The sequence below is a fragment of the Ornithorhynchus anatinus genome, chromosome X1 (genome assembly GCF_004115215.2).
Source record: "Ornithorhynchus anatinus isolate Pmale09 chromosome X1, mOrnAna1.pri.v4, whole genome shotgun sequence".
NCBI lineage: Eukaryota > Metazoa > Chordata > Mammalia > Monotremata > Ornithorhynchidae > Ornithorhynchus > Ornithorhynchus anatinus.
Genome location: NC_041749.1, coordinates 106,140,251 through 106,153,840, shown reverse-complemented (window position 1 = coordinate 106,153,840; position 13,590 = coordinate 106,140,251). Strand labels below are relative to the sequence as shown.

Sequence of the window (13,590 nt, the reverse complement as noted above, 5' to 3'; positions counted from 1 at the left end):
GGAGGAGGGGTGGTGGAAGAGGAGTTAGGATTCTGAGCTGGGAGTCAGGAAGTCTGAGCTCCATGGTCCCAGTTCTGGAACTATGGAATGGGGAAGCTCCTTATGGGCAGGGATAATAATAATAATTTTGGTATTTAAGTGCTTACTATGTGCCAGGCACTGTACTAAGCACTGGGGTGGATAAAAGCAAATCGGGTTGGACACAGCCCCTGTCCCACCTGGGACTCACAGTCTTAGTCCCCATTTTACAGATGAGGTAACTGAGGCACAGAGAAGTGAAGTGACTTGCCCAAGGGCACAGGTCTACCAGTTCTGTTGCATTGTCCTCTCCCAAGGGTTTAGCACACGGGCAGTGTTCAGTAGATACCATCGAATGGTCGTTGGGGGGGACAAACCAGGAGTTGGCCTGCAAAGCAGTAGAAGCTCTTTTGAGGGTGGCCGTAAGAGCTGTCCCTGCGGTCGTGCCTGGAGCCTTTGCCCCGTGGCCTGGTGTTTGCCGTGTCTGGCTCCCAATCAGGCACTGCGGGAGAAGGACTCAATTGCACCTTTATCTCTGGAGGGGCCGAGCCCCTTGTGACCGTTTGGACTTCCCTGGGGTTTCCTAGGCTAAAACTCTCAAGGGACTCAGGTAAGCCGGGCCAAATCTAACTGCCGCCTGCCCGAGCCAGTGCTTCCTCCACTCAAATGTGTCAGAGTCCGTAGCCTTCCACGTCCCCATGATGATGATGATGGTGGTATTTGTTAAGCTCTTACTATGTGCCAAGCACTGTTCTAAGCTCTGGGGTAGATACAAGGTTATCAGGTTGTACCACGTGGGGCTCACGGTCTTAATCCCCATTTTACAGATGAGGTAGCTGAAGCAAGTCACACAGCTGACAGGTGGTGGAGCCAGAATTAGAACCCACGACCTCTGACTCCCATGGCGGTGCTCTTTCCACTAAGCCCCACTGTCTTTCACCTCAAGCCCCCTGAGATTACCGCCTCCATCTTGGCCCACCACAAACAGCACTGGGTGGTGCTTGGCTTTAGCATTTAGCCCTGTTCCCTGAGGGCATCGTTGCCCACTTCCTTGGTAGGGGGTTCCCAATAGAAGCAAAAAGAGCGGAAGCATTTGACTAAGGCCAGAGGGGGGGTCAGGCACAGGATAAGGTCAACAACAGCAGTCAGCTTTTAATGTGCTCTATCGGCGAATAGAACAGCATCAGATCAAATCTAGTGAAAAAGCAGTCTTTCTTGCTCCTCGACCCCTTTTCCTGTATTAAGCGTTCTGCAGAGGGTTCTCCCTCCCTCCTTCCCCCTGTCTCTCCCTTCCTTCCTCTATCTCTCCCTCCCCATCTCTTTCCCTCCCTCTCACCTCTCTCTCTCCCCCTCTCTCTTCACTCCATGTAGTTTCCCACCCCCCGGGTGGACTCCATCTTAACCCAAAGCCCAAAACTTCCCAACTCCTATTTAACCTTTCCCCCGATCTCAGTCTTCAGAGATGTCACCAAGATCCCTGGCTTTTTTGAGGCATCCTCTCCTTTTCCTTGAATGTTTTTTTTCCCCTTGAAATCAGGCCAATGTTTGGAACCCATGAATCAGCCCTCCTTCTCCTCTCATCTCCCCAACTCCCTGTTCCTCCTGATAGGCCCGTTCCCCGAAAATAATGTCCAGTCCCAGAGAAAAATACCAGGATCAGTTAGCAGTAATCAGTCAGTGGTGTTTATTGAGCACTTACTGTATGCAGAGCAATGAACTAAGCATTTGGGAGAGGAGTACAATACAATAAAGTTGGTGGACACGATCCCTGCCCATGATCCCTACCAGAAATAGCAATACAAAGGACAGGCCAGAATTTTGGCCCCTAAGAAGGCCTGATCTGGCTGTCTAAATCCTTGCTGGAAAGGAACACTCTGGTCAAGAGATTGACCCTAAACAGAGCAGTGTGGCTTTTTTCAAAGACAATCGGGCACACAGAATGCCTCTACTCACCAGAAGAAGTGGTTGCCACTGGTCCTTATTCCTGCCGTGTGGCTTGTGAAGGCAAATAGGCCCTCTTGCCGTGGGGAGGATGTTGTGGGGGTGAGGGGAATCTTGCAGTTCTCTTTCACTGTAGCAACTAATTCATGATATTTATTGAGCGCTTACTGTCCGCAGAGCACAGTATTAAGCACTTGGGGGAGTGTAATATGATCAATCAGTCCATGGTATTTATTGAGCACCTTCTCTGTGCAGACCACTGTACTAAGCACTTGGGAGACTACAGTACGATAGAGTTGACAGACACGTTCCCTGCCCACAACGAGCTTACAGCCTAGTAACAATGCTTGGATGTCTCTTAGAGCCCTTAGTGTAATTGATTTTAGTGTCCATCTCCCCCTGCAGACCGTGATCTCCTTGTGGACAAAGATTGCGTCTACCAACTCTTTTCTATTGCACTTGCCCAAGTGCTTAGTCCAGTGCTCTGCACAAATCAGCGCTCAGTAAATAGCATTGTTTGGTTTGATTGCCCTTGGTCTCCAGCGAACGGCCTGTGCACGTGTTTTACCAGGTTCTGTCCACTCGCATCGTCGCCATGAAGGCCTCGCTCTGTAAACTCTCGTCCTGCACCGTGGCGCGGGTGTGCGATTACCACGCCAAGCTCTTCCTGATCGCCATCAGCTCCACGCTGAAGTCGCTGCTCCGCCCGCACTTCCTGAACACTCCAGACAAAAGCCCCGGCGATCGTCTCACCGAGATATGCACCAAGATCACAGACATAGGTAGAGTCGGGGCAGGGCCCAGCTGTTGCCTACAGCCCTTTCCTCCCCTAGCCACGGGTAGCAGACCCTCAGTTGGACTTGTTTGTGCGGGGGAGTGGTATTGTGGAGCTCCCCAAGAGAGCAGAAAGTTCATCTGATGTGATTCTGCCTCTTTCAGGCAAAGGCCGAGGGTCAGCAGTCCAATCCTGGGAGAGGAAATGTGCTGGCAACTTTTGTGCTCTCTGCCTGGCTGTCCTGCTCCCTCTTTAGAAATTTCTTCTAGGCCCCTGGCAGTAAATGAAGGAAGGAGGCAGGCACTAAACAGCCCAGGTGGAGATAGATCCAGGTGGCGATAGATCCAGGAGAAGGAGATGCAGGGGGCCAGACTCAATCCATCAAGCAATGGTATTTAGGGAGTGCTTACTGTGTACGGAGCACGGTCCTGAGAGCTAGGGTGAGGACAGTAGAGTAGGTTAGGCACAATCCCTGCCTACAAGGAGTTTACAGCCACATGGGAGTGATAGACAATAAAATAAATTTCAGGCATGGGGAAGGAACAGAGTATAAGGACATACGTGCTGTGAATACCAGGGCATAGGTGACACAGAAGGGAGAGAGAATAGGGTGGGAAGATGAAAAGTTAGTCGGGGGGGCTTTCTAGAGGAGAGTGATTTTGTTTGTTTTAATGGTGTTCACGGGTGGTGTTTCCCTCTGCTCCCTCTCTGCTCCCCCTTCACCTCCCCTCAGCTAAGCCCCCTTTCCCCCTGCTCCTCGCCCCCCCTTCCCTCCCCTCAGCACTGTGCTCATTTGCATATATTTTTATTACCCTTTTTATTTTGTTAATGAGGTGTACATCCCCTTGATTCTATATATCGTGATTAGGTTGTCTTGTTTTTGTCCGTCTGTCTCCCCCGATTAGACTGTAAGCCCGTCAGTGGGCAGGGATTGTCTCTATCTGTTGCCGAATTGTACATTCCAAGCGCTTAGTACAGTGCTCTGCACATAGTAAGCGCTCAACAAATACTAATGAATGAATGAAAGTGCTTACTAAGTGCCAGGCACTGTACTAAACACGAGGGTAGATACAAGCTAATCAGGTTGCATACTGTCCGTGTCCTACGTGGGGCTCGCATTCTTAGTCCCCATTTTAGAGATGAGGGAACTGAGGCACAGAGAAGTAAAGTGACCTGTCCAGGGTTCCTACAACAGGCAAATTGCAGAGCTGGAATTAGACCGCAGGCCCTTCTGACTTTCAGGCCTGTGCTCTTTCCTTTAGGCCACGCTACTTCCATGTGTGATATGATTTTAACAGGGCTCCAAAGACGGGGGGAGTGGCTGTCTGTTGGATCCGAAACGGGGAGGGAGCCTGTGCAGGGATTATCTAACCCTTGGCCCATACTAATCGGGGCAAGGGAGAGCAGTATAGATGGGGCTGAATGTCTTTGATGTCTGCCCCAAGAGACTCTCTACCCCTCCCCCTTATTGACAATCAGTGGTATTTATTGAACACTTACTGTGTGCAGGGCACCGTACTATTGTGGGAAACTACGGTATAACAAAGTTGGTAATAATAAAAATAATGATGATGGTATTTGTTGAGCGCTTACTATGTGCCAAGCACTGTTCTAAAGCGCTGGGGTAGATACGAGGTAATCAGGTTGTCCCACGTAGGGCTCACGGTCTTAATCCCCATTTTCCAGATGAGGTAACTGAGGCCCAGAGAAGTTAAGGGGCTTGTCCAAGGTCACAGCAGTTGTCAGAACTGGGATTAGAACCCACATCCTCTGACTCCCAAGCCTGCACTCTTTCCACTAAGCCATGCATTCCCTGCCCACAAGGAGCTTACGGTCTAGAGGCAACATGTTGGGTTTTCCTGTCCCCTCATCCTGTTCGCCCTTGCTCTCCCCTCCCCATCCTCCGGTTGTACTAGAGAGTCTCATGGCTGCCTCCAAGTCACAGCATTTCTGGGCAGCAGCTGTCAGTCGGGTGGACTCCCAGGCCATTCAGGAGCTAAAGAGTCTCACAGCCAAGAGTTCACTTCCGGATGGGCGCGGACGGGGGAAAATCTTATGCCCAAATGAACTGGGTTTGCCCATCCTTAGGAACATTGGTGTCAGAAGAAACGTGGAGTTGGGATTCCAGGGCAGGAGGGAAGAGTGTAGACTCAACCCCTGATTCCTTTTGATCAGGGCTGCAGGGTGTGGGAGGTCACAAGGGTTTGGGGGGACCAGGGCCGATAAGAGAGTTCTCCAACTGCCTGGCTTTAATAAATATGGTGTGTCGAGGAGTCGTTCACACAGGCAGTCACAAAGGGGAGAGAGAACCTGCTGAGCAGAAGGAAATCAATGTGTTGGCTGTGGGGGAGCGGAGAAGCAGTGTGATTTAGCGCCCGTCTATTTGTTTTGTTGTCTGTCTCCCCCCTTCTAGACTGAGGCTGTTGTTGGGTAGGGATTGTCTCTATTGGTTGCCGAATTGAACTCTCCAAGCGCTTAGTACAGTGCTCTGCACACAGTAAGGGCTCAGTAAATCCGAATGAATGAATGGAAAGAGCCCGGGCCTGAGAGCCACAGGATCTGAGTTCTAATCCTGGCCCTGCCAGTTGCCTACTGTGTGACCTTGGCAAGTCATTTCACTTCCTCTGAGCTTCAGTTACTTCTTCTGTAAAATGGGGATTCAATTCCCGGTTCTCTCTCCTTAGACTGGGAGCTCTGTTTGTGACAGGGACTGTGTCCGATCTACTTAAAATGTATCAACCCCCAGCGCTTTACAGTGCTTCTTCTTCAAATGCCGTCCAGTCGCTTCTGATCCATAGTGACTCCATGGACACACCCTCTCCAGAACGTCCCTCAACAAATACCATGGTGGTAGTCATTGTAGGGGAACTCCCGGTTGGTGATCCTCCCAGCTCTTGTAGTAAAGTGGGCTGATTTCTGGTAGGGCTGGAGGGTAGAGAGTTAAAGAACTCTGATTAGGGTAGGGTTCAAGGAGTCGGAACACCCAAGGAGGGTTTGGGAGGAATGGCCAGGGAAAAGCACTGGGCCAGTCCTCTCTGACTCTGGCCCTGAGCCAGTGGGGATGATCCTGCTCTGGTTTCAGACATCGACAAGGTGATGATCAACCTGAAGACAGAAGAGTTTGTCCTCGAGATGACGACCCTGCAATCTCTTCAGCAGCTGATTCAATGGGTGGGCGATTTTGTGCTCTACCTCCTGGCCAGCCTGCCCAACCAGGTGAGGACCCGTCCACCTCCCCAACTCCACTCTTCTGGCCCCTTTCCCCTTCTCCCCCCAACTCCTCTCCCGTACCCGGGCAAGGCCTGTCCTTCTCCTGCGCGGTGGCTCCGGTTCCGAAGCTTTTGGCTTGGTATGTGTGAGGTCCAGGCGGCTGTTTCCGGGGGAGGGCGGACCGAGACCAGGGTGCCCCTGCGATCTGAAATCTGGCGTTCCTCTGACTCCCACAGGGCTCCCCCGTCCGACCGGGCCACAGCTTCCTGCGAGACGGGGCGTCCCTGGGCATGCTGCGAGAGCTAATGGTCGTGATTCGCATCTGGGGCCTGCTGAAACCCAGCTGCCTGCCCATTTACACCGCCACCTCTGACACCCAGGACAGCATGTCTCTCCTCTTCCGCCTGCTCACCAAACTGTGGCTGTGCTGTAAGGAACCCACCTGGACTCCCTCCCCTTCTCCCACCCCCTCTCATGCAGCCCCAGACCCCTGTTCGCCATCCTTTCAACCTCCACAATCATCATCGAAAAATGGGGAGGATGAGACTCGGGGGCTAAGCAACAGCCCGGAAGCTCTGTGGCTCTGAGTTCTGATCCCGACCCTCCTGCTGGCCCGTTTTGTGGATGTGACTAGAGGCGAGTCACTTAATCTCTCTGGGCCCCGGTTTCCCCATTTATGTTTAAGGTGAGGTTGTTGGAAAAGGAAGCTTGTCAAAGCCTCATGGTTCCAATCTGGGTGAGATGATGTGAGGACCAAAGGAGCTGGATAGAAGAGCAGCCGATTCCTGAGGAGTCCCAAATGGATCGATTATCCATTCTGTGAATTGTCTGCAAATGATTTGCCTTCCATGTGACCTTCTCCCGTGTGGAAGGGTATCTGCAGTCCCTAGCAAGGGGTCTGTCTCTGCCAGCTCTGTCGGCCCCCCATCTACCTTTTTTTCCCTTCCCACCCTGAGTTCTTGTATCACCAGCTCTCTCCCTCTCCTCCGTTAGTGCTGATGATTGAGAGACGGCTCCCCAGTGACAGGGAAGAAGTGAGGCTGGACACTCACCTGGTGGCCTCAAAACCCCAAGGCCCCTCGGGGTCAGGATGCTAAGGAACCAGCTCCTGGTGTCCCCCGGTTTCCTGTCCAATCCATCGACCGATCGATGGTATTTGTTGAGTATTTACTCTGTGCAGCGTGCTAGACTGAGCACTTGGGAGAGGACAGTGTAAGACTTGGTAGACACGTTCCCTGCCCACAACGAGCTTACAGTCTAGAGGGGGAGTCAGAAGTTAAAATCAATTACAGATAGGGGTAATAGGAGAGTATAAGACTATGTCTGTAGGTGCTGTGGCGCTGGGGTGGCTATCAAATTCTGAGCTCGTGAGCAACGCCCTGACTCTCTTCCCAACACAGGCCGGGATGAGAACCACCCCAGTGAGCCCGACGAGACCCTGATCGATGAGTGCTGCCTCCTCCCAAGCCAGTTGCTGATCCCCAACCTGGACTGGCTCCCTGTCAGCGATGGCATCGTCAACAAGCTGCAGGGCAAGCAGCTGCTCCGCCTGCAGTTCGGGAAGCCCCCCGGGCTGCTGGGTTACCCGGTCACCCCTCAGTTTGATCTGTTTGCCAGGTAGGAGGGGTTGGGGAGAAGACCGGCTAAATGGAAAACAGTCATGAGTGACACACAGACACACATACACCACACCACCATTACCACTACCATCACCCCCGCCCTCCTTCCCCCCAGCCGGTGTCCATGGGCAACCCCAGACCATACCCATCTGCAGTAGGCGGGAGTCCTCATCTTCTTATCGTGCTCAGGAAGGAGCCGCCAACCCCTTTCCTCAACAGCTCATTCCACTCATCCCTTCCAAGTCTCTCCCTCCTGCTTCAGTTCAAGGAGCTGGGGACGCACCCTGCAGCAGGAAAGGGTCGGAGTGGGAGTCAGAGGACCTTGTTCTAATCCTGGCTCCATCATGTACCTGCTGCATGACCTTGGGCAAGGCACTTCACTTCTCTGTGCCTCAGTTCCCTCATCTGTAAAATAGGGATTCAATGCCTCTTTTCCCTCGTACTTAGATCTGAGAGCTCGTATGGGACAGGAGCTGTATCTATTCTGATAACCTTGTATCTACCCCACCGCTTAGTACAGTGTTTGGCACACAGTAAGCATTTAACAGGTGGTGTTATTAATAATAACTTTTCTGACCATTGCAGTGAGTGGGTGGGAGGGTATGATGGTAGAACGGGTCACTGAGCATGGGTGTGGAACCTCCATCCCTGGAGACCTTTAAAGGAAAAACAAGGCCCCCAGATGCCCTGTGTGTGGGCATGGAGGCTGGACCAGAGGATCCCTTGAGGACCTCCCCTAGTGGACTTCCTTTCTGGCTCTGGGAGGAAATCTGCCCTTCTGGGTCATCCCAAGGGTCCTTTAAGAAGGCTTCTGACCTTAACACAATGCGTATACATAAGTGGAGAGTGGTGGAATTTAATCAGGAAGGAGGAGGCGGGATTTTAGAAGGGCTTCGAAGAGGGCGAAGCTGGGCTCTAGCAGATTTGAAGGACGAAGGAGTTCCAGGCAAGAGGAAGGATGTGGGCATGGGGTCACATGTGGCAAGGGATCCTGCCCACAGCGAGCTGACAGTCTAGAGGCAAGCCTACAGTCTTGAGATGGCTTTCTGCTCTGGGATTCTTGGGTTTTCTGATGCTTGACAGTGAGACAAGTAGGTAGGTAAAACCCACTTGTACCCTCCTGAAATTCAGGGATTGGATTCCTCTGTCTTGCCTCCCACTCGAGACTGATGTTCAGCCTGCTTGGCATGACGGAAGCCAGCTTTGTAAAGAAGTTCAGAAATGGACCAGCCTGCCCAAGTTTGTGCTTGCCTGCCCATCTCTGCAGGAGTTATACTGGGAATCGAAGGGATTAGCACTCAGCATTCTCTCTTCCCCTAACCAGTGTGAATTGTTACTTCATAATAGGCAAGTGGGTGAGAGGCTGCTTCCAAGTCTGTGGCTGAATTGAGGAGGCTCTTTCTCCCTATCCCCAGAAATTTTTTTTATGGTATTTGTTAAGTGCGTACTATATGCCAGTCAGTTATATTTATTCAGCGCTTACTGGGTGCAGAGCACTGTACTAAACACTTGGGAGAGAACAATATAACAGAAACATTCCCTGCCCACAACGAGCCAGGCACCATACTAAGCGCTGGAGTAGCTACAAGCTAATCAGGTTGGACACAGTCCATGTGCCACACAGGGCTCACAGTCTTAATCCCCATTTTACAGATGAGGTAACTGAGGCACAGAGAAGCAAAGTGACTGGCCCAAGGTCATGCAGCAGACGGCAGAGCCGGCATTAGAACTCCAGTCCTTCTGATTCCCGCGTCCGTGCTCCATCCACTAGACCACACTGCTTCCGACATTCATTTCTGGGGGACTTTCTTGGGAGGGAGAACAGGCCTCCAGCAGCCCTGCCCATTTAGTACAGTTCCTCACACTCTCTCGTCTGTCTGTCCATCCTCCTGCCTGCTCAGAGGCCCTGGGCAGCCGAAGATCGACCACCTGAGACGACTCCATTTGGGTGCCTATCCAACTGAGGAGTGCAAGTCTTGCACCAGGTAAAACACACACAGCCCTCTCAGCAGGGGCAGCTGGGATCTGCCGTGTCAGTGGGTTGGCAGAGTTTGTGGGGCATTCCCTGGCTGCTTGGGGCAGTTTGTTTAAAACAGCTTGTCCCCTCCCTCCTCAGGAGAAAGTCCACCTGAAACCTATAAGTTTATGGTCCTCCCCAAGTGGACTTCCCTTCTGGCTCTGGGAGGAAATCTGCCCTTCTGGGTCCTCCCAAGGGTCCTTTAAGGAGGCCTCTGACCGTAACACAGCGCGTGTACATAAGTGGGTGGTGGAATTTAATCGGGAAGGAGGAGGCGGGATTTTAGAAGGGCTTCGAAAAGGGTGGAGGTGGGCTCTGGCAGATTTGAAGGACGAAGGAGTTCCAGGCAAGAGGAAGGATGTGGGCACGGGGTCACATGTGGCAAGAGGCACATGAGGTGGGTTTGGGGAGGAGCAGGTAAAGAGACCTGAGTTCTGATCCCAGCTCCACCACTTGTCTGACTTTGGGCAAGTCACGTAACTTCTCCGTGCCTCAGATACCTATATGTAAAATGGGGATTAAGACTGAGCCCCATGTGGGACATGGACTGGGTCCAATCAGTGCCTGGCACGTAGTAAATGCTTAACAAAATCCATTGGTGAGGGGAAGAGAGAGCAGCTGTATAAGAAGGAGAGAGCTGGTGGAGAGCCTTGAAGCTGGTCAGGAGTTTCTGCTGGATGCAGAGGGTAATGTGTAATAATAATAATAATAATGTTGGTATTTGTTAAGCGCTTACTATGTGCAGAGCACTGTTCTAAGCGCTGGGGTAGACACAGGGGAATCAGGTCGTCCCACGTGGGGCTCACAGTCTTAATCCCCATTTTACAGATGAGGTCACTGAGGCACAGAGAAGTTAAGTGACTTGCCCACAGTCACACAGCTGACAAGTGGCAGAGCTGGGATTCGAACTCATGAGCCCTGACTCCAAAGCCCGTGCTCTTTCCACTGCGCCACGCTTTGGAAGTTTCCTCGGACCACAGCGATGTGTTCAGAAGGCTGTTTTAGGGAGGTGATCCAGTCACTAAAGGATAATAGAGACTGGAGGGGAGAGAGGTTGGACGCAGGGAGGCCAGTTGAGGAGGCTGATGTAGTAATCTGGTCCGAAGACAAGGACCCAACCCAGCGTAGGGGCACTTCATCTCTCTGGGCCGGTCCCAAACCCTTCCTGCCATGGTTGAGACATTACTGTAAATTGGTTCCTCCGATGCTTTGCTTGCTCCTGGCCAAAGTGAGCAACAGTCCTCTCCCCACCCCCTACCCCACCTCCGCCATCCGTGGGACTTCCAGGGTGAAGTTTGGAAATATCGGGGTTGGGGGGGAGTAGCAGCATCTGATCCAACACCCCATGTTTTCTCTCTCCCAGGTGCGGCTGTGTCACGATGCTCAAATCACCCAACAAGACAACGGCGGTCAAGCAGTGGGAACAGCGGTGGATCAAGAACTGCCTCTGTGGGGGGCTGTGGAGGAGAGTGCCCTTCAGCTACTCCTAATGCACCCCAGCCATGATGGCACCACTTGCCCTGAGACTTCTTAAAGGTCCACCCCTGAGACCAAGGAGAGATTACTTCTTCAGGAGGGCCTTTCCGGTCCTCGCCTCCACCTTCGGTGTTCCATAAGAACCCTTCATCCGTGCTGCTAGAAGCGAAGAGGGGAAGGGGGAGGTTGTAAAAATTTGGAGTAGATTTTGTACAAAGTAAAAGGTCCTTTCAGAGCCTTTAAAATCCTTCTCCCCTCTTCCCCTTTGGCCAATCTGTTCTGCACACTGTGGCCGCTCTGAGGGCTAAGTCTCAATCCGGGACAGGAATGTTTTCTAACAGTAACTCAAAGAGTGGTGTGTCTTGAACACCTACTGTGTGTAGAGCACTGTTCTAAGCACTTGGGATTGTACAGTAAAATAAGAGACATAAAGCTTAGAGTTTTAGGGTGATGCTGAAAGACAAGAGGCATTCATAAACTCTATGGCTACCAATAGCACAATTATGGAGAGATATGTAGTCATCTGTAAATGAAACCAAGTTGACAATGTGCATAAATGCTAAGGTGCGTAAACCCAAGTGTGAAAGTTAACTCTTGGATGAACACAACCTAAGATGGTGAGTTTAATCAGGAAATGTGTCCTGAAGAAGGTGGAATTTCAGGACGGCTTTGAAAATGGGGAGAGTCGTGGTCTGCCAGATGTGACGGGGGAGGGGATTCCAGACAGCAGGGAAGGTGTGAGCAAGTGGTTGGAAATGGGAAAGTTGAAAATGGGACACAAGGAAAAGTTGAGCCTGGGAAGGGCAGAGAGTGGGAGCAGGGGTGGAGTGGGAGATGAGTGAGGACAAGCAGAGACAATTAGACAATTAGAGCTAATTGAGGGCCTTAAAGCAGGACAACCAAGTAGAGATGGCCTGAAGGCAGGAGGAAATACATGACCACAGAGATACAGAGATCAAATTTGGAGATGTAGATTTGGAAATCATCCACATAGAGATGGTAGTTGAAGGCATGTGAGTGAAGAGTTCTTCAAGGGTGTGGATGCAGATGGAGAATAGAAGACCAAGAACTGAACCTTGAGGGACTCCCATAGGAGATAGGAGGCAGAGGAGGAGCCCGCAAAAGAGACAGAACAAAAGATCAGAGAGGTAGGAGAACCAGGAGAGGACTTTGTCAGTGAAGTTGAGGACTGGGATGGAGTAGAGGTCATTGGATTAGACGAGAAGATCATTGGTGACCTTTGAGAGGGCAGTTTCTATGGAGCGAAGAGGGTGGAAGCCAGATTGGAGGAGGCTAAGGAGAAAATCGGAGGAGAGTAACTGAAGACAGCGGGTGTAGACAACTCACTTAAGGAGTTTGGAGGGGACTGGCAGGAGGGAGCTGTGGGATCAAGGGAGGGGGTTTTTTTAGTTTGTTTTTGTGTTAGGATAGAGGAGACATGAGCTTGTTTGAAAGCAGTGGGGAAAAAGCCATTGGAGAGTGAACGGTTAAAGATAAGTCAGGGAAGGAAGAAGAGAGGGAGCAGGTGCTTTGATAAGGTGCAAGGGGGTGGAGTCAGGTGGAGGGGGTGGGTTTTGAGAAAAGGCAGGAGATCTCTTTAAGATACGGCTGGGAAAGATAGGAGAATTGAAGAAGGGGCAGAAGGAGGGAGGACTGGAGGAGAGCCAGGGAGATCACGCCCGATGGTTTCAATTTTCTCAATAAAGTACGGAAGCAGCGTGGCTCAGTGGAAAGAGCACGGACTTGGGAGTCACAGGTCATTGGTTCTAATCCCGGCTCTGCCTCTTGTCAGCTGTGTGACTTTGGGCAAGTCACTTACCTTCTCTAAGCCTCGGTTACCTCATCTATAAAATGGGGATTAAGACTGAGTCCCACATGGGACAACCTGATTACCTTGTATCCCCACAAGGTAATATGCTTGGCACATATTAAGCACTTAAATACCATCATTATTATGGCCAGATCATTAGGGGCAAGAGATGGGGTGGACAGAGGGACAGGGAGTTTGAACAGAGAGTTAAACATCAAACAACTGGTGAGGGCAGTGAGCATGGGAGTCAATAAATATGGGAAAATGTTGTTTTTCTGGGTTTTTTAAATGATATTTGTTAAGTGCTTACTATGTGCCAGGGACTGGGTAGATACAACCTAATCAAGTTGGACATGATCTGTGTCCCAAATGGGACTCACAGTCTTACTCCCCATTTTACAGATGTAATAATTGAGGCACAGAGAAGTGAAGTGACTTGCCCAAGGTCACACAGCAGACAAGTGGCACAGCGGGTATTAGGATGCAGGTCCTTCTGACTCCTGGGCCCACGCTCTATCCATTAGGCCATACTGCTCAATTTTCCCAGGCAGAGTTAAAGTAGGCAAAAAAGAACTCAAGGTGAGTGAAATCGGCCTGATATCTGGATTTCCATCAGGAGCGCTTTGCAGCTTGTGCACGGGAGTGAAAGAAGTGGACTCTGGAGGTGATCCAGGGCTGTGGGTCAGTGGTATGGGATCGAAGAGGCAGGGGAGTGAGTGAGTTG

At 51.3% G+C, this 13,590-nt stretch overlaps 1 protein-coding gene across 2 annotated transcripts in view; it reads left to right on the top strand.

Moving 5' to 3' along the window:
* Positions 1–11,629, top strand: part of MED16 (mediator complex subunit 16) — a 33,063-nt gene extending 21,434 nt beyond the window's left edge. For both annotated transcript variants that reach the window (XM_029051374.2, XM_029051373.2), the window contains exons 10-15: positions 2,531–2,741; positions 5,817–5,950; positions 6,181–6,373; positions 7,345–7,561; positions 9,465–9,548; positions 10,944–11,629. In XM_029051374.2, coding sequence (XP_028907207.1) covers positions 2,531–2,741; positions 5,817–5,950; positions 6,181–6,373; positions 7,345–7,561; positions 9,465–9,548; positions 10,944–11,070 — 966 coding nt within the window. In that variant the 3' untranslated portion in view covers positions 11,071–11,629. The remainder of the gene's footprint in view (positions 1–2,530; positions 2,742–5,816; positions 5,951–6,180; positions 6,374–7,344; positions 7,562–9,464; positions 9,549–10,943) is intronic.
* Positions 11,630–13,590: the final 1,961 nt, after the last annotated feature.